At 39.4% G+C, this 27,503-nt stretch overlaps 1 protein-coding gene across 1 annotated transcript in view; it reads right to left on the bottom strand.

The window, feature by feature from the left end:
- The window catches only part of tcp1 (t-complex 1), a 61,679-nt gene that overhangs the window by 13,939 nt on the left and 20,237 nt on the right, over nt 1-27,503 (bottom strand). The window contains exons 4-9 of the mRNA XM_069932164.1: nt 23,975-24,072; nt 11,959-12,069; nt 6,970-7,151; nt 5,905-6,031; nt 3,487-3,662; nt 1,675-1,798 (exon numbers count right to left, since the gene is read on the bottom strand). Coding sequence (XP_069788265.1) covers nt 1,675-1,798; nt 3,487-3,662; nt 5,905-6,031; nt 6,970-7,151; nt 11,959-12,069; nt 23,975-24,072 — 818 coding nt within the window. The remainder of the gene's footprint in view (nt 1-1,674; nt 1,799-3,486; nt 3,663-5,904; nt 6,032-6,969; nt 7,152-11,958; nt 12,070-23,974; nt 24,073-27,503) is intronic.

Genomic DNA, 27,503 nt, shown 5'->3' on the forward strand with positions numbered 1-27,503 from the left:
ATGGAAAATGACATGGTCTCCAGAAGCTAGAGCAGAAGCCTTGAAGAATTTTTCTGAAATTTTGATGTGCCTTTGATGGAAGGAGTGAATATGAAAGGGGATGGATGCTCTGCCTTTTAATTGGGTTGCCTTTCTTTCAATGGTGTGAAAAACCCAGAATAATTTTGGATTTCATTCATCTGGGCAATTAAGAGAATTCTGCCACAATCTCAATTTGTATTTGTGTTGATGGGAAGGGTTTGTTGCATCAGTACTACAGAATGCCCAGCTACCAAGCCACTTGTGACCTACCCTGTTTTTGGCAAATGGTCCTTTCGATGATGGGAGATGTGGCGATGTTGTATGTCAAGAGATCAATGGGCTCTCCTGTTGGAGACTGCAATTACCTGGAAGTTGTCTGGCATGAATGATACAATCCACTTATCAGCCCTTACTTGTCGAGGTTTTGCTAGAAACAGATGTGGATGGCATCATCACCTGAGGAATTGTGCATTAATGAACCACTTTGGTATCACTTCTCACATGGACAGGAGATTGTGAAGCAGTCAAAGATTATTAAATCCACAATGCTATTCTGAAAGAATCCTGTCCATATGTCACTAAGGTCAAGCTGCTCTCCAGCAAACCTACCCTAACTCCTCACCACTAGCTCTACTGACATGAAATGCATCAAAGTCTACTGCTAATACAAAGCTGGGAGCCAGTGTGAGGACGATGTAGTGAGGTTTCAAGGAGATAAGGACAATGGGAAAGGATATGGCAAATGGAATTAATCTGGAAATATGGATGGTCATTCCATTTAGTTCAAAAAATATATAAAAATATGTATCTAAACAATTAGAGAGACCTGTACATTTTTGTACACAAATCACAAAGTTAACATGGAGGCTCCTCAAGTAAGGAAAATGGTACATTAGCTTTCATAGCAAGAATATCTGAGTGCAAGAAAGATTTTATTGCTGCAATTATGTAAATGGAAGGAGTGGAGGAAAAGGTAATCAAATTCATTCCTGGGATCAGGGGGTTTGTTCTTGAAGAAAGACTGTCTATTCACATAGAGAGTTGGGAAGAATATATTCTTAATAGTCCAGGAAAAGAGTTGATGCAGCGACTTCAAATAAGGTTCATAGGTTCCAAATAAGGAGTTAGCCTTCCAAAATAGAGATGAAAACAGTGAGTCTTTGGAATTCTTGACAGATAATGGCAGGGCTCAGTCACTGAGTTTATCGATGGAGATGGAGAGTGATCACTTTTACATATTGAGAGACTGAAAATATTGTTTATGTAGGAATGTTGGGCTAAGGCAAAATATAAACCATGGTCTTATTGATTAATGAGAAGGCAAAATGGGCTGTTTGAAGAATCTACCCAACTGTTTGATACAGCACAGTTTAACTGAAGTGTTTTAAGTAGTAGCAGAACATAAAACCTTCAAAATGATTCAGAATGCTCTATTGTGCAAAAATAATACATCGGGAGATTGAGAGGGTTCATACATGAGGTAGAATAAAGTCAGATATAGCAAACACTATTCCTGCTTCTACTTTCTCACTTTAATGTGCAGATTACAATTGATGTCCAAGTTGGTGACCAAGTGGGGAAAAATACCTTATTTACACAAACAAAAAATCCAAGGAATAAAATTCAAAACCCTCCATCCCAAAAGGCTCTTACTTTTTAATCAGAATGAGTTCATCATTACATATTCTTTCTTGAACCACTTCTTCAGCCTGGCCTAACATGGATGCTTCAAATGTCTCCTCGCCTTCAAGGTTTGTCAGTGTTGAACACATTGTTGCTACAAACAAGGGGGATAAAGTTCAATACTGCCTTTGCCTTTAATTTTAATGCAGTAAAATTAAGCAACATTATTAAAACACAATGAATCAAATTCCTCTTTTTATTTTAGCAAAGCTGAGCATAATTTTTTCCCAAATGTATACATTACTCACAATAAATTATTTACAAACAAGAAAATCATTCAAGACTTTTTACAATCATGCCAGTCATATCTATCTATACATTCTCATCAATGTAGATTGTTACATTTGTTTTCTCAATATCCCATTACCACTCCTGTGGCATCTTGTCATTTCTCCCCCCCCCCCTCGGTCTCAGCCCCTCAGTGCCTGGTAATGGGAGGACTCTACTGTGGTCCTTCCCCACATCACCCTCACAATGACTGCACCAAGCCTCAGTGCATTCCTCAGCACATGCTCCTGCAGCCTGGAAAGCGTCAAGGACCGACATCTCAGTCTGGAGTTAGGCAAGGCCTAAGGTCTAAGATGACCAGGCAGGTGTCCACCACTCTGTCCTGCACATAAGCATTGGTATCCCTATGCAGCATGAGGCTGTCAGAGATCTTCCTGGCCAGAACCGTTTGGTCTGGGTGGATCACCTGCCTCAGGGAAGACTTGATTTGATTGGCAATAGCCTTGGACACAATTTTGTTGTTAGCATTTAGCAATGATATGGGTCTCCAATTCCTGATATCCCCTTCCTCAGGGAGCCTGACATGCTTCCTGTCAACATAGTGTTATATAGATTCGGCAGGTCTGGGCCCACCAGTCCCAGAGACATGTACACCTCAGCAGATAGGCCATCACTTCTGGGAGTCTTACTCAACCCAAAGGTGCAGTCTGTAAGCTCCCACAGAGTAATTGGCTGACCCAGACATTCCCACTTGCAGTCATCTAAGAGAACAGAAAGTTCTGTGAGGCCATTCTGTCTGTAGCCCGTACAGTTTGGCATAAAATGATCTGCCGATTCTCTGACTGCCCATCTGCAAGGATGTGACTGAGCTGCCCTTTTCCTTAAGGCTGTGGATCACAGAGCTCCCTCTGAACCCTCTGGAAGAAGAAATGTGAGCACGTCTCATTCTGCTCCATTGTGCGGAGTCTGGATTGGAAGATGATCTTGGAGAACTCTGAGATGAATGAAGTCCTCCCAGCTGAAAACTCTGTATAATTCTGTATACAATGCATCACGATAGGGTTGCGGTTAGCACCAAGTGATTACAGTGCACCTGAGACACCATGGTAAGGAAGCCCATAGGCCATGTGTGAGGAAATGTGAACAGTACTCAATGGTCAATATGGATATGGTGTGCTGATGCATAACAGTTTCTTGCAAGATTTTGTAGCTGCGTTTCAACCATCTGAGCAAAGGAACTTTGGAAAAAAATGTGTTCTTCAGCTGAATGAAAAGGGGCTATTTCTTTACAATGGAAGTGTAGAAATTCAACAAAGCATTATGGGGCAGCAAGGGCTTGGTTCCAAGAAAACAGGCAACATTACAATTTTCAGTGATGCAAAGCCATATCATCTAAATCAAGAAATAAAAGTTAATACTCATTAAATTATATTTACCAACTAAATTTTTATTCCAGATCCATATCCAATTGGTCGTAATTTGTGAATTCCATAAGAAATGCATAACTCAGAGGTCACCTGTAGTCAGACGAACAAACCAGATTCTTGCTCTTACCTCCACTTGCCTTCGCAATTCTCTTTAAATCTCTCTTCAGACATCTGCGCACTGCCATAGCCCTAGCATCCACAAAATATTTTAGACACATATCATCTATGCCACCAGTGGTCAGAATTACATTGGCACCTGTAGCCAAAATTTTCTGGATTCGTTCTTTGGTGATATCAGACTCCCTGTAGATAAAGCACAATTATCAGTACCATAACAACCAACCATTTTTCCCCTGCAGCCGCTGCAACCGTGTCTGCCTGTCCCGCATCGGACTTGTCAGCCACAAACGAGCCTGCAGCTGACGTGGACTTTTACCCCCTCCATAAATCTTCGTCCGCGAAGCCAAGCCAAAGAAGAAAGAAGAATGTAAAATGAACACAGCATGAGTAGCAGTGAGACTGGTATCACAAAGTTTTTTTAAATTTCATGGTATTGGAGAGCAACAAGGGATTTTGACAAAATTTAAGCATGTAGCAGCTCCCTTGAACTCTGTAGCAGTATTCTAGGCACATGTAGTGAACATGGGATAGCTAGAACTGTGCTGAACCCAATCACAAAAGTATCCAATTTAAAAACAATAGGTTTAAACTGCCACTGCTGACATGAGACAATATCTTTGGCTTGGCTTCGCGGACGAAGATTTATGGAGGAGTAAATGTCCACGTCAGCTGCAGGCTCGTTTGTGGCTGACAAGTCCGATGCGGGACAGGCATGTATACCTTCAATTTATTGTATTAGATAAATATTCTCAATTATAGACTTCCTTTTCCAGCATTGAGCTGTTAGACTTCAGATAAATTTAAAATAACTTGCAGCTATATATGCAGAGAAGAGCAAATAGATTAAAAAAATTCAGACATAGTGCTAACATGCTTCTGTCAAGGCATAAATACATGATCAATGATTTACATGGTCACAAGTATAATGGTTTTGCACAGCAGATTCCAAGGGCAGTGATCACAGAGCACTGGATTTGATGAAGAAAGAGATTCAGTGAAAAGGATGATTTGTGACTATCAATCAGGTGGGCATTTGCCTCTTTTCTTTTAATTCTTTAGATTATGGTTGTTTAGTATTTAAATTGTTTCTCTGGTGATCACATATGCCAAGTGTGTCGAGCTGCAACTCCTGACTGACTGCACAGAACAGCAGGAACTTGATGCAGAGTATCCACTACACTGAGAATATATTGAGTTGGTCACAATCTCAACCACAGGCAGAAAAGTGCTCGGTGACCACCGGGAAGAGCAGTAGGTGCAAGCAGGTAATGCAGGAACTATCTCTCACTCAAACATATAAACCATTCTGGATATGTTTCAAATGTGGGCGCTTTGAAGAAAGCAACAAAAGCCATTTATGGGACCACAAATGGCTCTGGTAAACAGAGGAGGAAAATGTCCAAGCAACCTATAGTGATGGAGACGTGAAAGTAAGGGAAACAGAGGCATTTCTATGGTCATAATCAAGACTCTTGGTGCTATGGTCAAGATCAAGTGGGCATTCTGAAAGGGAAATATGATTGGCCAGAGGTTGTGATACACATCGGCACTAATGACATAGGTCAGATGAATGCATAGCTAAAGGGGTGGGGTTTATAAAACAAAAAGTGGGCAGCACAGTGCCAGGGACCCAGATTTAATTTGGACCTCATTGGACCAGGTACAATGAGAAGTTGTCATGCTCTTCCTGTGATCACAAATTTGTTTCCACTTCACAAAGAAGCATGAGTTTATAGATTAATTGGCCGTTGAATGCCAAAAGAGATTAGGAGGTACTGGTAATGTTAGTGCACAGACATGGGAATTTTCAGCATCACCTAAGACAATGCATTGATGAGCAGTGGAAACTTTAGCTGATAAATTGAGCAGTCAATTACAGGGAGGTACAGCAGGTGGGTAGCTAGCTAGGTTCATGGGAAAACGAATGGTAATAGTAGGATAAGGTGCAATAGCTCACTACAGCCATTCTTAAGCTCAAACTGTAAACTTTCTTAAGACCCATTTTAATGTTCCACCAAGCTCAAATCAAATCAGCCAATGCAGATAGCTGCAAAGTGACAGCAGACTTAATAATTGGGGATTTAAAATGGGGGAAGGGGTGGTGGTAGTGTGCATTTAGTAAAGGCTTGGTATGTTTTGCAGATTTATCAAAAGGATAATGACTATACATGAGAAGAAACTATCAATGAACTAACAGATCAAACAGGAAGATGGCTGTTCACATTTTGAAACTGGAACAAGAAGAGTTAAGAGGCAAAAGGTAAAGCAGAATCTGGAAAAAAAATAAAATTTCTCAATTCCAATCGAAACAAAACTGAATATCTTAATTTTTTTTTACAACCATTAGGATAAACAAAGTTTAAACATCCAGCCTTCACCAAGTTAATATCAAAAATCGTCCATTGCCAGGTTCAACCCGTCATACCTCTGTCGGATTTGGTCCAATTTTTCAGGGTCGGAGATGACAACTTGAACACCCAGCTTCATTTTTGTCTTTTGGAGGCTGAAGTCCAAACATGCAATCTTAGCATTGACTATTCTTTTGGTCATTCCTAAACACAAGAAGGTTTTGATTAATAAAAGCACAAAGGGCGCTGATGCTGGAGTCCTGAAAAAAGATGCGCTTAAGGAATTTTTAAAAAATCCCTAAATAACTTGAAAGCATCTCTTCAACACCCTAGCAAGTACCATTAATCGTGAAAAGTAAAACAAAATACAAATGGGAGAAACTTTATTTTTTTAAATGGGTAACAATGAATAAAAATTAGAACTTGTAAAGACTTTCTCAGTAATATAATAAAGTTGCATATGAAAACATTATATTTCAATTTTCACCCTCAGGTATTAATGTTAAACAGCCTTAATCAGGCAAGATAAAACAAAAGTAGCCAATTCAGCCTCTCATCCATGCTCCCCCTTTCAATTGTATTTTTTTTTTCTCTCTGCATCACTTTCCTCCATGAACCACACAAAACATTTTTCTACATCTTGAATACATACAGCTAAGGAAAAACTGATGCAGGATTGAATTTCATTGGATTAGCCTGTCAACACCCAAACACCACACAGGAAAAACAGACCTTTGTGCTTCCAGCATCAGTCACCCTTGGAATGCCACAAAAATGTCACTTAATTCAAGGAAATCTTCAATGGATTGGAGAATTGTGAAACAGCCCCATTATTAGAAAAAGGTGAAACATTTCTGGATCATTACATTAAAATTAAATTGTACAGGAAGCAGGGAGAAACTTAACCAATTTAAGAGGGATTCTATTATATTTTTAAAAAGGGCAGCAGTTTAAATGCTCTCCCAATACCATGTGAGGGTGTCCTTCTATGTTCCAGAGGCATACAGATTACTAGGTTAATTGGCAACATGGGTACAAATGGGCCAGAAGGTCCTGTCATCTCTCAATTTGTAAAACAAAAATAAATTCAGCTGAAAACACTGGAGTAATACATGCACCATTAAAAAAGACTTGCATATTACCTTGTGAGCCAATAGTCGAATTAAGTGCGTATCCATTCACCAAAATGCTCTCTCGTTGGCTGCGACCATGTGCCTTCAGCACATTAATAGCTTTGATAGGATATCGAGCTTGCCCCTTAGCATCAGTGAATTTTACTGCGTGAACAGCATCTACCACCACATTGGCAAAAAAGTCTGCATCACTGCACATAAGGTCAAGGATCACAAGTACTAGTTTATAAATTAATTCAAGAATACCAAAGGCAAAGCATTCAAAAAATCAAATTTACGGTGGTGGAAGAAGAATGTTCCTCAAGTTGTGGTTATCAATAATCAAAATAAAGACAAATTAAAGCATAACTTTTTAAAACCAATAATAAGTATTGGTTAAAAAAATAAGGCCAAATTACTTTGGAGAAGAAATTAGTCAAAATAACCCTGTAAATTAGACATTTTTAATTCAATGAAGAATTGTAAATAGTGCTTTCTGACTAGATGTAATAGGCTCCAACACCAGGTTACTTTTTCAACACTGTAATCCCTCATTCTAAAAAAAATCTACCAAATTCAATATGTTTTTTGAAGCTAAATACCGTTTAAATCTTTCCCCTATCCCCAAACACCTTAAACCTACGAGTCACAATCTGGGTAGCAACTTAGTGAGTTAAGCAGCATGTTATCAGAATCAGAACTTATTGTCATGAACGTGTCACAAAATTCACTGCTTTGTGGCAACATTACAGGTGCAAAAATTGCTACAAATTACATTAAAAATAGTGAAAAGGAAGTGGTTCTGTCCATTCAGAAATCTGATGGCAGAAGGGAAGAAGCTGTTTTTGTATCATTAGGTGTTCATCTTTGGGATCCTAAACCTCCTTCCTGATGGTAGCAGTGAAAAGAAGACATGGCTTGGGTGGTGTGGATAGAAGGTGCTTTCTAGAGACATGGGCTCTTGTAGGTGTCCTTAATGGAATGAAGACTGATGCCCATGCCAAGCATAAATTTCTCTGTAGTCTTTTCCTATCCTGTGCATTTGCACCTCCATACCAGATACTGATGCAACAAGTTAGAATCCTCTCCACCTGAAGAAATTTACAAGTCTTTGATAACATCCAAAATTTTACAAGATATAGCTGCTGGCGAGCCTTCTCCAGGATTTAATTGACAAGGAGGCACCAGGATAGATATTTGAGATTTTGACACCCAGGAACTAGTTCTTGACTAGTTTATAAATTAATTCAAGAATACCAAAGGCAAAGCATTCAAAAAAATCAAATTTACGGTGACCCCGAAAAGGTCAGGTTCGCGTTCCCCGCATTATCCCTCCCCCTCCCCCCTGCAGTTCCTTAGCTTTGTTAACACTGAGTGCAAAGAACTCAGCTCAACAGCTGATCTCATTCCTGTACGGTTCCAGATTGCTAAATTTGTAGAAGGGATTTAAATTGTGCCTAGTCACACAGTCAAAGGTGTAGAGAGAGTAGAGCATTGGGCTAAGCACGCATCCTTGAGGTGTCCCTATGTTTATCAATGAGATGTTGTGTCTGACTCATACTGACTGTCGTCTTCTAATGAGGGAGTCAAGGATCTAGTTGCAAAGGGATGTGTAGAACACTAGGTTTTTAAGCTGTCTCACCAGTATTGAAGATATAATGGTGTTGAAAGCTGAGATGCAGTCGATGAAAAGCAACCTGATGTATATGTTGCTGTTGTCTAGGTGAACCAGGGCTCTGAAATGGCAGTGAGATTGCATCTGCTGTGAGGAGATCTGGGAGTAGGCAGTATTGCAATGGGTCCAGATGTTTAGTATCTTGAATCTATGCCCTTGACATCCCTACTCAAGATTTTATAAACCTCAATGACATTATCCCTCAGTCTCCTACACTCGAGGGGGTGGAAGAAACTCATAAAATATCCAACCTCTCCATCTATTTCACAAGAGTAAATACTTATTGTGATTTTTTTTCTTTATAATCAAGAAAATCTCCAGAAACTGATGGGTACCCACGGAATTTTTAAAATCTTTTTCTAAACTCCTTGTGTCCCAATTAAGTTCTGTCCTTAATGATTATTTAAACAAGGCAATCTTCCACCATCTTATAATGAAGCCTGTGAAAAAGGGGAAAGATCCTCTTGAATGTGCTTCTTATAGGCCTATTTCTTTATTGAATGTTGACATGAAGATTTTAGCTAAAGTACTGGCCCAAAGATTGGAGAATATTTTTACCATTGATCATTTCTGAATTATTATTTTAATGATACCATTTATTTAATATTTTATATTTATCCCCCACTCCTGTCCATAAATGTGTTCTTTCAATAGATGCTGAGAAAGCTTTTGACCGGGTGGAATGGGGTTATTTATTTTGTGACCTGGAAAAATGTAATTTTGGATCAAGTTTTATTAAATGGATTAAATTATATTTATGTCCTACTGCTTCAATTCTTACTAATCTTCAACAATCAAAACCTTTTAATCTTCAACAGGGTACTTGTCAAGGTTGCCCTTTAAGTCCATTGCTGTTTGATTTGGAACCAATAGCAATTGCCCTTCATGAGTGCAGAGATTTATAGGAAAGGCATTGAACTTAGTTTCCTGAAATGCATATGATCTTTTGCTCTTTGTATCTAATCCAGAGGCTTCCTTACCAAGCATTTTATCTTTGTTATTACAATTCAGACAGTTTTCAAGATACAAGTTGAATCTACATAAGAGTGAACTTTTACCTTTAAATGGTTCTATACCAAGGTATTCTGATTCTCCTTTTAAGATTGCCAAGGATCAATGTATTTATCTTGGTATTACAATTACAAAGAGTTATAAACATTTTAAGGAAAATTTTTCTACTTTATTTAATCATGTAAAATTGCTCTTAATGAGATGATCACCTATATCAATTTCTACGATTGCTCAAATTAATATAAATATTTTACCTAAATTTTTGTATCTTTTCTAATCTATACCAATTTTAATTCCTAAATATTTTTTTCGATTCACTTACATCTTCATATATCTGGCAGGTAAACACCCCCGCTTAAATAAAGTTAATCTTCAGAAAGCCAAAAGGAACGATGGCTTGGTATTTCCTAATTTTAGATTTTATCATCAATATATAGTACAACTCCGATTATCCAAAAATCAGATTCTCCAAAAAGAAAACTGTTTAAATTTCAGATAAACGAAGATATCCAAAACAAATCAGAAATCCTCATTAATCCAAAATTCTTTCGGAGCTGAATTGAACTCACAGGTTGAAAAAAAATCCACCTGACATGAAATTAGAACGATGATTGTCCTAGTTTCAGATAACTCCCTCCCCACTCTTTCAATTTTTTCTTTACCTTCCCCTATTGATTTTTGTCTCTAATTCTCCCTCTCAAACAGCATGGCACTGTCTCCAAGCTGCAGATGGTCAGAAGAATCCCTTGACTCGACTTCATCATGGAGAGCGGCCTCCCCTCCCTATGTCCTTCCCTCCCTCCCCAGCGTATCGGAGCTCCCAATACCAATTCTGAATCTTAGCCTACTACCTGGTGCATGTGCGGTAGACCAAGAGGAGCATTTGGAGACGGGAATTAGGCATCAGGAACTCCAATGACTAGGGAGACAAGAGCCCACCGATTCACCAGTGAATGTTCCACCGGCCCAGAAAGCCTCCCCGGGGACCAGTAGGTGATGCCTCTTTAGTTCATATGTACCAGACTTTCCCTAGTTTAGAAACATTTTAGAAGGATGCTTTTTAATTTATTATCGGTGATTCTAAATTTAAAATTGGAACTTTACCCTTTTATTGCTCTTTTTGGAATATCTCGAGGATGATGCATTACTGATTTCCACTCAGGAATGAATTTCATCTTTTACTTCATTGATAGCCAGATGTCCAATATTTATAATAAAAGAAAGATAATACCCCACCTACTCACGAACAATGACTAAACAATATTTTGTCTTGCTTAAATCTAAAAAAAAAATAGATATGCCATCAAGGATTCAAATATTAAATTCCAAAAGACATAGGGTTCATTTATGGAATACTACGATAATCTTAAGATTTAGTGTTCAGGCATCTTGGCGCTGTGTTGTCCCTCTTCAAGGTGTTACTTGATTCATAGGTAAATGTTCAACCTTGCTTAGAGGAAGGGGATTTGAAAAAAAATTCCTCCTTTTCTTTTGTGTTTTTTTTGTTGTCATGCTTTATTTCATTATTAAGAATGTGCTCCGAATTTTAAAATTTTGTTCATATTTGTAATCTTTTTTCTAATTTTGTTGCACTATTTATAATTGTTCCGTTCAATTGTTTATACTTTAAATACCAATAAAAATATTTTAAAAAGTATCCAGCCTCTCCTTATAATTCAAGCCCAAGTCCTGGCATCTTGATGAATTTTTTCTACAGCTTTTCCATCTTAATTACATCTTTCTTATAGTTGGGTGACCAGAATTGCATATAATGTATAAATAGATGCCCTGACCAAATATCTTCTTTACCACCCTGCCTATCAGTATTGTCACCTTCAAGGAAATATGTACCTACACCTCTCTGTTCTACAAGCACTTTACCACTTACTGTGCAATTTTGACTTGCCAAAATGCATCATCTTCCATTTGCCAGTCCTTGGTAGACTTCTACCCATGTTAACTACTCTCTCATCTAAATAATTTATATAGATAATGAACAAGAATGAATATAGAATGATTCCTGTGGCACATATCTGATCATACATAGGCAAGTATTGCAAATGTGAAATAGAGATCAGAAAATGGAAGAAATACTCAGCAGCTCGGACATCATCTTTGGAAAAAGAAACAGAGTTAATGTTTTAAGTCAAAGCGAGAATAAACTGGGATAATGCAGTCAGACTACTTGACTTGATGAAAATACACTTTTAAATAGCCAGTAGAGTAAATTACTTATTCCATAGCTAAATCATTTTACATAGCAAGGAAAATAGCACCATAAGTATAATTGGAAATTTTAAAAATACACCAGCCACTTTTTAATAGAAAGATACACTCCGATTATCTTTGATGACATGGATGTTTTTGCTACATTGACAAGACACTCTCTGCCCAGCTCATCTGTGTTCACAGTCAAGTTTTCCTGGATATAACGGACAGCCTCCCTATGTATAAAAAAATATATATTACAATTCATGTGACATTTATTGCATTTACAATTTAAATTCTTACAAAAACAAAGAAAACACCAATATGAACCTTTAACTAAATCTCTGAAGGTAGCAGCACAGGTAGGCAAAAAACTTGGAAGACATTCGGGATACTTACCTTCAGCAACAGCTTAAAATACAAGAGCAGTTATGATACATTTTCACAGGCACACAATACATTATCTACAACCAATCATCTTTTGTCACTTCCTCAAAAAGCTCAAAACAAGCTTGTAAGAAATGTCCCCTCCACCACCCACACACAAATCCATGTTGACTATCCATAATGTATATTCTCTTCCAGGGAGGAATAAATCTTATTCCTAAGAACACTCTCTGTCCTGTCATTTTCAAGTTTGCCCCTATTGCCTTTCTTAAACAAAGAACAACATTGGTTATTCTCCATTCCTCTGGGACTCCACCTGTGACTAAAGATCTGTGAAGTCCCCAGCAATCTCCTGTCTTGCCACTCTCAATAATATGGAATAGATCCTATGAACCTCTTCATGTTTTTCAAAAGACCCACAATACCAACTTCTTAACACTGACATATCCTAGAATATCAGCATCCCCCTCTGATCTCACCATCTTCCATGCCCTTCTCCTTGATGAAATACCCACTTTCTCCAACTCCAAGTATAAGCACCCTATGATCTCCAGTTACTCTTTAATGCAATGTATAAAATACCTTAGGTATGTTCTTAATTCAACTCAACAAGGGCATTTCATGGTCTTTTGTAAGCCTTTGTGATTCTCTGTTCAAGTTCTTTCCTGCTTTCTTTATATTCCTCAAATGCCCCATCAGTTTCCTTAGATAAACAAGAAAATATGCAGATGCTGGGGTAAAAGTGCTGAAGAAACTCAGCAGGTCACGCAGCATTCATAGGAAATAAAAGGCAATCGACATTTCAAGCCTGAGCCCTTTGTCAGGAATTTGACATATTAGTCTTTGTAATTTTTGCCACCTTCAACAGCACCCCACCATCAGACACATCTTCCCCTCCCTTCTTTCCCTAGGGAATGCTCCATATATGCTTCCTTCGTCCACTCTCCCTTTTGCACCAATTGTCTCCTTGGTATCGATCCCTGTGACCACAAGAAGAGTGACACTTGAACATATACCTCCTCCCTCAAACAATCCTTACAAGTGAAGCAACACTTTTGAATCTGCAGGGGTAATTTTCTGCACTCGATGCAGCCTCCTCTACATTAGAGAGACTGGTTGCAAACTGGGAGATCGTTTTGTCGAGCACCTTCTCTCTGACCACATCAAGGACCAACCATTTTAATTCCACAGCTTTGCCACATTGACATGACTGTCCATGACTCATATACCTGCCAAATTAAGGCCTCCACAAATTAGGAGAACACCTTATGTTCCGTCTCGCCATTCTCCATCCAGACAACTTCTCCAATTTTTTGCTAACCCTCTCCTCCGGTCTTTCTCTCTCTTTTCCTACCCCTCTGTCTCCCTTCTTACCTCTATCTTCCATCCCCAAGCTTTCAACCCTTCCCTTTCTTCCCCCATTAGCGAGCTATCCTTCCTACCCCTCTCCCCCTTATCACTTTTCAGCTTCTTTCTCTTCTACCATTCCACCTATATCCACCCATTCCCTCTTACCTGCTTACCTGTGCTCCTCTCCCTTCCCTTCTTCATTCCTCCCTCCTCTCCCTTCCTCATTCTTCCCTCCTCTCCCCATCCCAACCTTTTTATTCAGGTGTCTATTTGTTTTTCCAGATTTCTGATGAAGGGCTGAAGATTTTAACTGCCTTTTATTTCCAATGGATGCTGCGTGACCTGCTGAGTTTCTCCAGCACTTTTGTATTGCAGATTCCTTTTACTTTCTGGCTAAATTTACAACATGCCTAGTTTTCTTCCTCACATGTTGGTCTTGACCTTTAAATAACTTCCATAGGCCAGACATGCTTTTACCCAACATCAGCTACTCATCTCCTGCCTAATATTGTTGCAATTAACCTTCCCCAACAATCCAATCTTACCCAAAACTAATTAAAAACTTTGTTCCAAAAATGCTCTACCTCTCCGATCACCTTCCTAAAACAAGATCTGCCCTGGCCTCTTCCCTAGTTGGATATCAATATACGGTTTCTGAGCTACAAGGAAGAGTTTGAACATGCTAGGGTTTTATTTTTGGAGCACAGGAGGACGAGGGATGATCTCATTGAAACGTACAAAATCATGAGTGAATACAGTTTTTTGTCCATAGTCGGGGAATCAAGAGCCAGAGCACTTTAATTTCTGGTTAGGGGAAGAGATAGGAGGCTTTTGAGTATTTTTTTTTACAAAGGGTGGTAGATGTATGAAAAAGACCTCCAGAGGAGGTAGTTGAGGCAGGTACTATTGCAATGTTGAATAAACATTTAGACAGGTACATAGATAAGATGGGTTTGGAGGGATATATCAAGTAAAGAGACAATTGGAAACTAAAAACTTTAAATATTCAATGATTTACCCAGTGACATTGAGGGTGGATGTCTCAGAAGGCAATAGACGAATTTCAAGAACAAAGAAGTTGAAGAATTTTTAAGAAAGTTATGAAGAAATTAAAGGCGCCAGATGAGAAGACTGAAAAGACCATTTCAAAACAGTACTAACTGAAAGGTACATCTTTTTTTAAATATTTAGTAGCACTGAAACATCTTGCTTTTTACTGTTAAAAGAAAAATCAGTGTAATTTATATGGAGAACTCTGGAAAGAAAGGAAAGTAGTAAAGAAAGTAGCAGGGTGGGAACTGATTTAAGGAGGTAAATGGTGGCGGGAGAGGAGCGGTTTTAAAAAGATGGCACTTCAAAGATTCTGGGGGGGGTTTCGCGGGCTTCCAGGTTTTATTGTTAATGTACCGTCAGAGCTAGGGATATGTGCATTTCTTAAAGAGGAAATGTACATGATGAAAATTTCTCCTAAAAGGGAAATGTTATATATTTTTTAAAATTGGGACGATTTTATTGTTGTACAATATTTGTTTTAAAAATGATATGGATAAAACACTAAAGTTTATTAGTCTTAATATTTACAGGATAAATGGCCGGTGAAGAGGAAAAGGGACTTGGCATACTTAAAGAAATTAAAATTGGATATAATCTTTGCAGGAAACACATCTTACAAAATTAGAACGTGATAAATTAAAGAGAGGATGGGTGGGACAAATAATATTGTCTTCCTTTGGTTCAAAGGCAAGAGGGGTAGTGATTCTAATTTATAAAAATACACCAGTGTTAATAGAAGATACTTCAATTCAAGCCGGAAGGTACGTAATGACACATTATAAAATTTATGGAGAAGAATGGACATTTATGAATATTTATGCTCAAAATTATAACAATGAAGCCTTTATGAAGGATATCTTTTTAAAAACAGCAGAGGGAAGATATAATACAATACAAACATAAAGATCAGAAAAGGCTATATTAAAAACTAAACAACAATCCTATGAGTTAGGTGAGCAGGCACACAAAGTTTTATCTTGGCAGATTAAAGCAGAGGAGTCATCAAGAATGATAAATGCAATATAAACAGAGACAGATACTCTAGAATATAAAGAAAAGGAAATCAATGACATTTTCAGACAATACTACACAAAACTATGCAAATCAGAATTACTAGGAGACATGAATGAAATAGAATTTTTGTTGAATGTTAAACTTCCAAAACTGGAAAAGAGAGAAAGGATAGAACTAGACACTCCCTTTACCAGGGAAGAAACTGAAAAGGCCCTGGGTACCCTACAAGCTAATAAATCACCAGGGGAGGATGTATTCCCACCAGAGTTTTACAGACAATTAAAAAAACTATTAATGCCCATGTTAATGGATGTTCTGGACCAAGCAGTAGAAACACAGACCCTCCCGGAATCATTCTCAACCACAATTATTACAGTGTAACAAAAAAAGAAAAGGGACCCATCAAAAACTTTGTCATATGACCAATATCCCTGTTAAATGTTGATTACAAGATACTAGCAAAAGCATTGGCTAATAGGTTAGGACAATTTTTACCAAAATTGATACATATTGATCAAGCAGGATTTGTTAAAGGAAGACATTCCTCAAATAGTCATGGAAAATTATTTAATATAAATACACATGGCAAAATTTGAACAGAATCCAAGTATTACAGTTTCACTGGATGCGGAAAAAGCATTTGACCTTTTGGAATGGCCCTTTCTATTTAAAACAATGGAAAAATTTGGTATAGGTAGAACATTTATAAACTGGATAAAAACTTTGTACCATAAACTGCAAGCTAAAAAATATAACCAATAATCAGATGTCAGTGGTGTTTCTCTTGAGTAGATCAAGTAGACAGAGATGCCCCCTGTTTGCAGCATTTTTTATTTTAGCGATTGAACCACTGGCAGAGATAAAGGTTTCCCCAATTTATATATATATATATATATGTATATATTTAAAAGATATGTAAGCTCCATCAATGTGCGTGCAGATATTATGTATGGAGGGGTGAGGGGAGGGAGGGACTGTTTTGTTTTTGATGGTTGTTGTTTGTAAGATTAATATATTGTGATATTGAAAATTATATTATGTATAATTTTGAATTTTTTTTTTAAAAATTCCAAAAAAAATTAACACCATCCAGTTGGAGGGTGCCCAATCAGAAGAAGAGGTGTTGTTCCTTTAATTTGCAGGTAGTCTCAGTCTGGCATCTCTTGAGCTGCTGGCAGGGGCCGCTGTGGTCAGCCTTTTCACGAAGGGAAGTGAGTGGCAGCTCCGGAAAGCAGTCTTGCAGCGCTGGTGGGGGCTGCTGTGGTCAGCCTTCTCACCAGGGGAAGTAATAGGCAGCAGCAGCTCTGGAAAGCATGGTCTTGAGCTGTTGATGGGGGCTGCTGTGGATCCTAAAAGCATGGGCCACCCAAGGGAAGGTGGCCAGTGAAGCTGCAAGCCCTTTTCCTAGACAGCCGCAGCACCTCCACGGGCTTCTTGAAGCTGGGCGAGTTGCCGATGACCTGCTCAGTGGCCATCGTGACAATGCCAAGTGGACAGTGAGGGATCCCTCCCTCCCTTATACCAGGACCAGGTGGCAATACACTTTTATGCTGAATTCCAACATTATGATTTTCACAATGACAATAGACAGTTTTTCCTTTTTATGTCCCTATATTTCATGAGAGATATTCACAGGGGGGAGGGGATACAGAACAACAGTCTCGCAAGGCTTGGAATGCAGTTTCCCTCACTAATGCATATGGAAACTGCATTTATTTATTCTGCTTGCTTGGCGGTCAATGAGGGATCAAGAATTCCATGAAGGGTTCGATGGCCAAAAACGTTTGGACGCCTCTGGTGTAGATCGATATAACAAGCAGCACAGACATAGTATATTTCTATGCTGTACCACTATGAACATTTTTCCAAATGTTGAAATTATGCTCATTCCCCCTCCCCTTCTTAAATAGCACCATCAAACGAGCTACCCTACACAATGGAACAATTATACAGGTGAGAGTATAGACATTTGTACTGACATTTAATGCTGTGAAGAAACAAATTCAGCACACTATCATGAATGGCAGTATTTTTTATCCCCACAAACAATAACTAGCAAGCCATGATACAAGTCAAGCTAGCCAAACGGTGTGGGTTTTTGTAATGTTCAAATCATTTTGCAAATGTTTATTCAACAATAAAAAATTCCCAAGTAAAAAAAAGTCAGGTACATTTTTGGTTTAAAACAAAGAATGAACATCAAATCAACATAAAACATCATGGGACTCTTAAATTTCATGAGATGTTCAAGGATCCAATAACACAAGACTGATCAGGTTTCACTTCAAATTCATCCACTGTAAAATCTAAATACAGCAAATAGAAGATAAAATATATGCTTAGATCATGGATGAAATTGTAAAGATTCAGACCCATTGAGTCTATTTATGGAAAGGACAAATAGCCAAGGACTATTTCAGTATGTTTTACTGGGAACTATTTTATACTTGATCAGCTGGGAAAATTAGCAAAAGAAAGATGGAATTTAGCTTGGTAAGTGTGAAGTGATGCATTTTGGGAAATTAAATCATGGCAGACTGTAGTGAATGCCAGGGCCCTGGGGAGTCTTGTAGAACAATGACCAAGGAGTACAAGGGCATGGTTTCCTGAAAGATGTCACACAGGTAGACAAAGTGGTGAAAATGGCTTATGGCATACTTGCCTTCAGCAAACAGGGAATTGAGTACACAAATTGAAACATTATGTTTCAGCTGAGACCACCTGAATTCTGGTCACCATCCTCTTGAATGGACTAATTACTCCAGGGCGCAGAAAAGATTCACAATGATGTTGCTGGGAAAGAGATCTCGAGTATGAGGAGAGACTGAATAGGATGGGACAGTTTTTCCCTGGAAAATATACAACAAAGGGATGACCTGAAAAGAGTTCATATATTTATGAGGAGCAAAGGTAAGATTTATTATCGCAGTCTTTTTCCCATGGGTAAGGAAGTCTTAAAAAAAAGGTTTAGTGAGGATAGTGAGGGGAAAGATTTAAAAGGGAATTGAGGCATGTCTCCCCCCCCCCCACTCAGAAGGTGGTGGATAAATGAACAAAATGAAAGCAACAAATGCAGATAGGATTGCAATGTCTAAAAGACATTTGCATAGATGCTTGACTGAAAAGGTTTGGAGGGATATGGGTCAAGCATAGGCAAATGTGACAAGTTTAATAAAGAACCCTGGTCAGCATAGAAGAGTTGAGGGGAAGGGCCCACTTCTGTGCTGTATAACAGGGACTCAGGGAAAGGGCAAGCAGTCTCAGCAATCAGTCATGCAGTGTGAAAAAGGCCTGCAGCCCAACAAGCCCACTGACCAAAATGCCCCATCCAAGTCCCACCTGCCATGTTTGACCCATATTCCTCTAAACACATTCTATCCATGTATCCATTCATCTAAATGCTTCTTAAATGCATCACACTTGCCTCAATTACTTTCGCCAACTTGTCTCATACACCCACAACACTGTATAAAAAACATTACCCCTCAGATTTATGGTAAATCCCCCTCCCTCCTCACTTTAAACCACCCTAGCTACTTGTGATGCCACTTATTAGGTACTAAAAATTTGTACTCCTAGATTCATCTGCTCTACAGCACGCTCCAGATTCCCAACATTTACTGTTTATGTACTAGTCTGGTTAGACTTCCCAAAATTCAACAACTCCCTCACATTTCTCTGCATTAAATTCCTTCATTCATGCCTATCTGCCCAGTTGAAATCCTGCTGCAATTTTGGCAACTATCTTCACTATCCACAATATCAGATACTTTGTGTCATCCAGAAACTTGCTAATCATAGCATGTATGTTTTCAACCAAATAATTTATATAGATGATAAAAGGCAATTGGCCAGCATTAAACCATGTGGCATATAGCTAGTCACAGGCTTCCTTGCCCAATCACCCTCTATTTTTTTCGATAAAGTCAATTTCCTATCTATTCAGCTATCTCTTCTTGAATCCCATGCAATCTAACCTTTCAGTGCAGCCTACTGTATGGAACCATATCAACTGCCTTCTAGATTTACTTCGAAAGCTCTGCCCACATCAACCTTTTTGGTCACATCTTCAAAATAATCAATCAGATTTATGAAACTCTTACAAAATCATACTGAATATCCCTAATCAGCCCTTGTCCAACTAAATGCATGTATATATTCTCCCTCAGAATACTCTAGTAACCTATTAACCACAGATGTTAGGCTCACTGGCCTGTTGTTCTGTAGTTCTTGAATAGAGGCACAGCATTTGCCAAGCTCTGTATTTAATGATGAATCATAAATCTCTGCCAGGGAACTTGCAACTCTTCCTATCTTCCCATGGATATATCTGATCAGGCCCAGGGGATTTGTCTTCTTTCATATTCATCAGATCCTTCAGCACCTTCTCAACTGTAATACTGACTGTTCAAGATTTAAGATTTTGTCGTCATGAAATAAAAGAGATGTACTATCTTAAAAAATTGCATTTAGTCAGCCATAAGGCGAAGATTCGCCATCAGCAGATATTGGCCTGTGCCACTTACAGAGAAGGAGAAGCAAAGAGAGTCCCTTCAGAGTAACTGAGTGTCCATGGTCTCGCCTCCAGCACTCCCATAGCCTCTGACAGGATCAGGAAACCTTCAGCACCCAAGACCCCTCGAGATCCCGCTGCCTGTGTTCTTCACCTGCAGAGCCCTCACTGGTTTATCACCTTCCCATAGGGTAGTCTCCTCTGCTTCTATTTCTCAACAGGGGCGTGTTCTCCAATTTTTTTGGTGCTCTGGGTCTATCTTTTCCTTCTCCATGTGAAACCTTATCGAAGACTTTACTGAAATCCATATAGACTACAACTACTGCTCTACTCTTCCTAGTCAGCTCCTCAAAAAATTCAACAAGATTTGTCAAACATGACCTTCCCCGCACAAACCCGTGTTGGGTGTCCCTAATCAGTTCCTGCTTCTCTAGATACTTATACATATTATCTCTAAGAATACTTTCCATTAGTTTACCGACCACTGATGTCAAACTTACTGGCTGATAATTGCTGGGCCTACACCTGGAGGTCTTTTTAAACAGAGGAACCACATATACGACAAACCAATCCTGCGTTACCATGCCACCCTCTAGTGACTGTTGAAAAAAATCACTGTCAGAGCCTCCCTCCCTGACTTTCCTCAAGATCCTGGGGAAAATCCTGTTGGGACCTGGGGACATTTATGTGCCTCAAAAGTTCCAATATCCCCTCTTTCCTAATCTCTGGAATAATTCTTAATGTTATCTGCCAAAGCCATCTCCTGTTCCCCTTTCTGTCCTCCTGATTTCCCCTTTTAGCTTCCTCCTCAGTTCCTGAAACTCCTCCAGGTAGACAAGATCCCAGTTGCTTATATCTGCCACGAGCCTCCTCCTTGCTATTGTCCAGAGTCTGAATTTCCCTCGTCATCCAAATTTCCTTCTGCTTGCATGCTTTACCCTTCACCCTAATAGGAACATCAATGTACTGGACTCTTGATAATACAGTTTTAAAAATATCCAATTTTCGTAATGTTCCTCTTCCTTCAAACAACCGGTTTTAATCAACTTTGGCAAGTTCTTGTCATATAGGTAACCACTTCCTGGGCACAAATTAAACTACACATAAGAGGAGAAAAGATAGCAGAAGAGTTTATATATAAATGAGACATCAACTTGATATCAGGGAAAATGGATAACGCCATATGTAATTCAGACATGAAAAAAGTAAATCAATGCGTTAGGATATACCCTAAAATATGCAGCCAAAACAAATTAATACCCATGACTCTGGATAACAAGATCCCGGACACCTGGTGCCGGAAGGGAATCAGGTATATCGAGGATTGTTACGAGCAAGGGAAGCTCTTGTCATTCAAATAGCTGAGAAATAAATATGATTTGCCTTACAAAACTTTCTTGTTATCTTCAGTTAAGATCTTTCTTAAGGGATAATTTGGGACCGTCTATGGTCCTACCCGTGTATAGTGACATGGAAATTCTAATTCAAAAGGGGAATACATGCAAGTTTATCTCTACATTGTATCTCCTATTCCAAAACAAGGGCCCGAAGCAGGTTTTCACAGGACTGGAGAAAGGTGAGAGTCAGACCTGGGCACAACAATTCACCAGTGGTGCTGGCCAGATCTGTGTCTGGACTGCATGACAGCAGTTATTAATGCCAAATACAGGTTGGTACAATACAATTTCCTGCATCAACTGTACCTTATACCACAAAAATTACTTAAATCTAAACCAGAAATCTCAGAAATGAGCTTTTGGCGTGAAGATTGGAACCTTTATCTACTCCACCTGACTATGTAAACATTGAGATCCTTCTGGGAGGACCATGGGGACATTCTGAAAAAAATTACAAAGGTGGATATTCCACAGGGTCTGGAATTATACCTTCTGGGAAACATTATGGACATGAGTTTTAAACTGTCTAGATACCAAATTCAGTTTGTGACGGTCACCTTGTTGGTAGCCAGGAAGTGTATAGCGGTCACATAGAAGTCCAACTCCCAGCTAAATATTACATGCTGGAATATGGAAATACAGAGTTGTATTACCCTGGAGAAAATTATGTACAATTTGAGGAAGAAATATGGCACATTTGTTAGGATGTGGCAACCTTATCTGCAATACATTGGTGTGTAGATGTAATTATACCCCTTTTAGATAAAGTGAATACAACCATGCCAGTAGTGGAATGCTTGAGATCAGTGAAGTGGGTCATGGCATAGATGATGTGCTCTTTTTGTTCCTTATCTTTTAATTTTGTTTATTTGGGTTCTTCTTAAGTTTCCTTAAAGTTTTTTTTGACTTTCACAATATTTTGTTCTTTGTATTTGTTTAATTTATATAATATTTTCTTTTTTTTGTATTAGGGTATGGGAGGGAGGGGAAGGGGTTAGGGGATAAAATAGTGTCTGTATGACATACACGATTGCTGGGGGAAAAATGTACTGTTTATTTGGATTTATGAGTCTTTGAAAATCAAAAGTAAAATATTCAAAAAAAAGTTCTTGACTTATACCTGCAAAGTTGGTCTTGTCCCAATTCCAAATTTTAACTGGCGGATCCAGTGTCTCTCTCCCTAATCAGGCAAAACCAAATAGAACAATAGCCCAAAGGCTAATCCAAAAACACTTCATCCATTTGCCCTTCCCAGTTTCCCATCACTATGTCAAGTGTTGGCTTCTCCTGTGTGGGATCCTCTACATATTGTCAGAGGAAAATTTCCTGAAAATATTTATCAAATTCTACCCTGTCTAAACCCTTCACACAATTGACTTTCCCTGTCAATATTTGGAAAGTTAAAATCCCCTACCAATAACAACCCTATTTGCATTTTTTCTCTTCCAACTTCCATTAACAACTTGGGGCCTGTAGGACACTCCCAACAAGATGATCATGCTTTTCTTGTTCCTCAGCTCCACCCATGTAGTCTCACTAGCTGACTCATCTGTAATGTCTAACAACTGCCTCCTCTTTTTCTTTTTATGGTGGGGGATTTTAACTGACCCTCCTGAAGCACCCTGTACCCTGAAATGTTGAGCTGTTAGTTCTGCCCTTCTCTTAACCAGGTTCATATAATGGCTACCAGGTCACAGTCACATCTTATGCTCCAAGTTCATGCCTGATCTGACAAGCCTCTTGCATTAAAATAGTTATTCCTCATTCCCTGCCCTTCTGCGGCCCACTGAACTATCTCTCATTACCCCCCATTCCAACTTTTAAACTCTCACTTGCCTCTGTGCTCCATGGGATCCCACCCCCTTGCCAATCTAGTTTAACATCACTAGCAAATATGCCTGCCAGGTTTAAGTGCAACCCCCTCTTGAACAGGACGTCTCTTCGCCAGAAGAGATCCCAATGATTAAAAAAACCTGAATCCCTGCCCCCATATCATCTCCTTAGCCACAATTTCATTTGGCTTATCTTTCTATATTATTTTAAAAATATAAAAACCCAATTCCCCAACCAAACTGAATGCTTTTTAAAACAAAGTCACAAGGCCAAATCCATTCTAGTATTCAGAGAGAGTTAACAGATTATTAAAAATAAACTTGGCTTCACTTTGATTCATCTTATTTTCAAATCTCTTTAGCTCAATTGTTAGTATTATCAGTGTTTTCCAATAAATGGACCTAATAGATCAAAGTTTGACAAACTGCCCACGAACTAGCACAAGACAAATTTCAACTTCTGCACTTGTACAATGAATATCTCATGCGAGAAAAATAGCTATTTAAAATTCACAATGAGTATTGTTAACAGCTCCAGAAATTATATTCCTTGCATCTGATAGACTTGCATATTAATTTTTCTATCAGAACTTACTTGCAAGCAAGACGATAACCACCAATGATTGATGTTGGATGAATTTTCTGTTTGACTAATTCATCTGCACCCTTCAAAAGCTCGGCAGCAATTATAACCTGAATCAAGGACAAGAGAACACAAGTCATAAATAACAATTCCCTTTATGCCCAACTTTCACTTGATCTAATGCTCCAAAAACAAAAGACAAATATTTCTAACCCACAGTCAAAACTAAATTCATGGAAATGAAAACCAAACAAAAACTACCCATGCATTATCTAATGAGAATTTAAAATCACATTTTAAGTTACTCATATATCAATATCAGAAACAAAGTCAGGATTTTGACCTTTTGCCTGGTCTGCCACTCAATAAAAACATGGCTGATCTTTCACTTGGGCACCACCTTCCTGCACTAACACCATATTTCTTGAACCAGTTAATATTAAAAATGTGTCAGATTGTATTATAAAATCTGTAGGTGAGCTTCCACAGCCATCTTCAGCTGAGAATCCCAGATTGTCACTATTCTTCAAGTGAAGAAATCTCCTTTCAATTTTCTGAAAAGCTATCTCTTATTTGTGTCATAGAGCATAGAAAAGGGGCTTTCGGATCTGGATCATCTTGAATACAGCAACTCTACATACGGCTGCTCTTCATCGACTGCAGCTCAGCCTTCAAAACCATTATTCTCTCAATGCTGGTCAACAAGCTCCAAACCCTAACCATTGCAACCCCTTTTGCAATTGGATTCTTGACTTCATCAGAAGATCACAGTCAGTACGAATTGGAAACAACGTCTCCTCCTCACTATCAACACAGGTGCACCTCAAGGATTCATGCTTAGCCCACTGCTCCACTCACTATACACCCATGACTATGGGACCAGGCACAATTCCAAAGCTATCTGCAAATTTGCCAATGACACCTTGGTTGCAATGAAGAAGCATACATGAAGGTGATAATCAGTTCGTTGAATGATATCACACCAACAACGTTGCATAAACATCAGCAAAACTGAAGAGATGATTGTGGACTTCAGGAAAACACAAACCAGTCCTCATGAAGGGCTCAGTAGTGGAGAGGGTCAAGGGAGAACCTCAAATTCCTGAGTCCCAGCATCTCGGAGGATCTGTCCTGGAGACCCATGTCGATGCAATCACAAAGAAGTCTCGCCAGCCACTATACTTTGTGAGGTGTTTGAAGAGATTTGGTATGTTACTGAAGACTCTCAAAAACTTCTAGAGGTGTACCGAGGAAAGCATTCTGGATGGTTGCATTACTGTCTGGTACGGAGGAGCCAATACTCAGGACAAGAAAAAACTAGAGAGGTTTGTTAACGCAGCCTGCAATATCACAGGCACCAGACTTCACTCAATTGAGGATATCTACAAGAGGCAGTGTCTTAAGAAAGCAGCCTCTATCCTCAAAGATCCTCACCACTCAGGCCATGCCATCTTCACTCTGATACCATCGGTGAAAAAGGTACAAGAGCTTGAAGACAAGCACTCAGCGGCACATAAACAGCTTCTTCCCCGCTGCATTCAGATTCCTGAATGATCAATGAACCGAAGACACTGCCTCACTTTGATTTCCTGTGCACTATTTTTATTTATTGTTGTAAGGTGGTTTATATGAATGTTTGCACAGTGATGCTGCTGCAAGACAACACATTTTGTGACTTGTTCATAAATTCTGATTCTGGTCCATATTATCTTTGCAAATCTAGTTAGTACTCATCTGCACAAATTCCATTTCCCAGTACTCATCCCTCAGTTTTCTGTGTGTTGACAATTTAAATAATCAAGTAGATACTTAAATATTGTGAAACTTCCTGCTTTCAACATCCACTCAGGAAGCGTTCCAGATTCCAACGACCTCTTCTTCAGGTCTTCTGTAAAGACCTTACCCCAAACCTAAACCTTTGCCATCTTAGCCTCCGACAAAAAATAGTCAATTTGTTGCTCAATACTTCCTAGCGACCTGCCATTTCTGGTGTCTATCGTACCTTATCAATTGTTCCAAAGGGCTTGCACTGAAAGCTTACATTCCATCAGCATTGCTGTGCATATTTCACCAACTGATCAAATTTTTTCTGTTACCCAAGTCTACCCTCTCACTATCAACACCACCAATTTAAGTATCATTTGAAAACTTAATAAATTCTTCCTATGTTTGTATCCAAATCAAACATATTTAATAAACACCAAGGGTCTCATCACTAATATCTGTTAATGCACTGTTGGTCACAGATTTCCAATTATATAAACAACCTTCTACCATCACCTTCTACCATCACATTCTCCCTCCTAACATCAAGCCATTTTTAAAACCATTTTGTCCAGTCATCTTAGATTCTATGAGCTCTAATTGTTTGGACCAATCTCCCATATGTGAACTTGTTAACAGTGTTACCAAAGTCTATATAGATTATATCAACTGTACTGCAGACATAAAGTTGTTTAGTTACTTTGTAGTGGCCAGGTAGTGGGCCGAGCGGGCACACAACGCGGTATCGCGAACTGTCACCAGCACGGTTCTACGGGTGTGCGGAACCATATAACGGACAGCCGAATACTCACCTAATAGACCGCACATGAGAGATACTCAGCGCTGAGGAACAGCACGTTGATCTGCTGAGACTCCCGCTGGAAGGCGCAGGTCACTCACAAGGCTTAATTTAAACCTGCTGGTCCTGTGGATCGGCAGCAAACTCATAGTGACGTCCCACTTTATCCTATGGAGCGTGGGTCATGCAGTATATTAAAGCTTGTAAACTCTGAATAAATCAGACTTAAGTTGACTAATCTAGCATGTGAGTTTATACAGGTACACGATCCTTTATACGGACATCTAAAATCCGGAAAGCTCCAAAATCCGGCAAGTGGGGACCGGTGGTCGGGGCAGACGGCCAGAGGAGGAGGCCGGGCTGTTAGGGGAGGCGGCCAAGGGACCAGCAGTTGGGAGAGGTGGCCAAGGGACGGCGGCCGGGGGGGGGGGGATTGGGGAAGGTGGCCAAGTGACCAGTGGTCGGGGGAGGCGGCCGAGGGACTGGTGGTCGGGGGTGGCGGCCGAGGGACCGGCGGTCGGGAGAGGTGGCCGGGCAACTGGAAGGGGGTCGGGGTGGATACGGCAGCACAATTCTGGTGGGCTTTCCGAAATCTGGAAAATTCTGAAATTTGGATCACACTGTTCCCCAAGGGTTCTGGATAAAGGATCATATATATACCTGTATTACTTTAGTAGCTCGATCGTAGTAGCCACTGCAATCAGTGGCTGCAAGATTCAGCTGAAGCCTGAGTCTACAGTCATGATGGATGCAGCTACAGCAGCAGCGGCAGCTGCCGCCACTGCAGCAGTTAACGCAGTTGGACCTCACTTGTCTCCTTTCTGGATCCATCAACCTCAGGTTTGGCTTATTGAGGCTGAAACCCAGTTTTATCTTCGGGGCAGAGGACATGAAGTTCTGGCATGTCGTTGGTGTGTTGGACGTCGCTACCGCATCTCGAGTAAGTGACTTTATTGCCAATGCCCCGGCAGAAAACCA

The sequence above is a fragment of the Narcine bancroftii genome, chromosome 4 (assembly GCF_036971445.1).
Source record: "Narcine bancroftii isolate sNarBan1 chromosome 4, sNarBan1.hap1, whole genome shotgun sequence".
NCBI lineage: Eukaryota > Metazoa > Chordata > Chondrichthyes > Torpediniformes > Narcinidae > Narcine > Narcine bancroftii.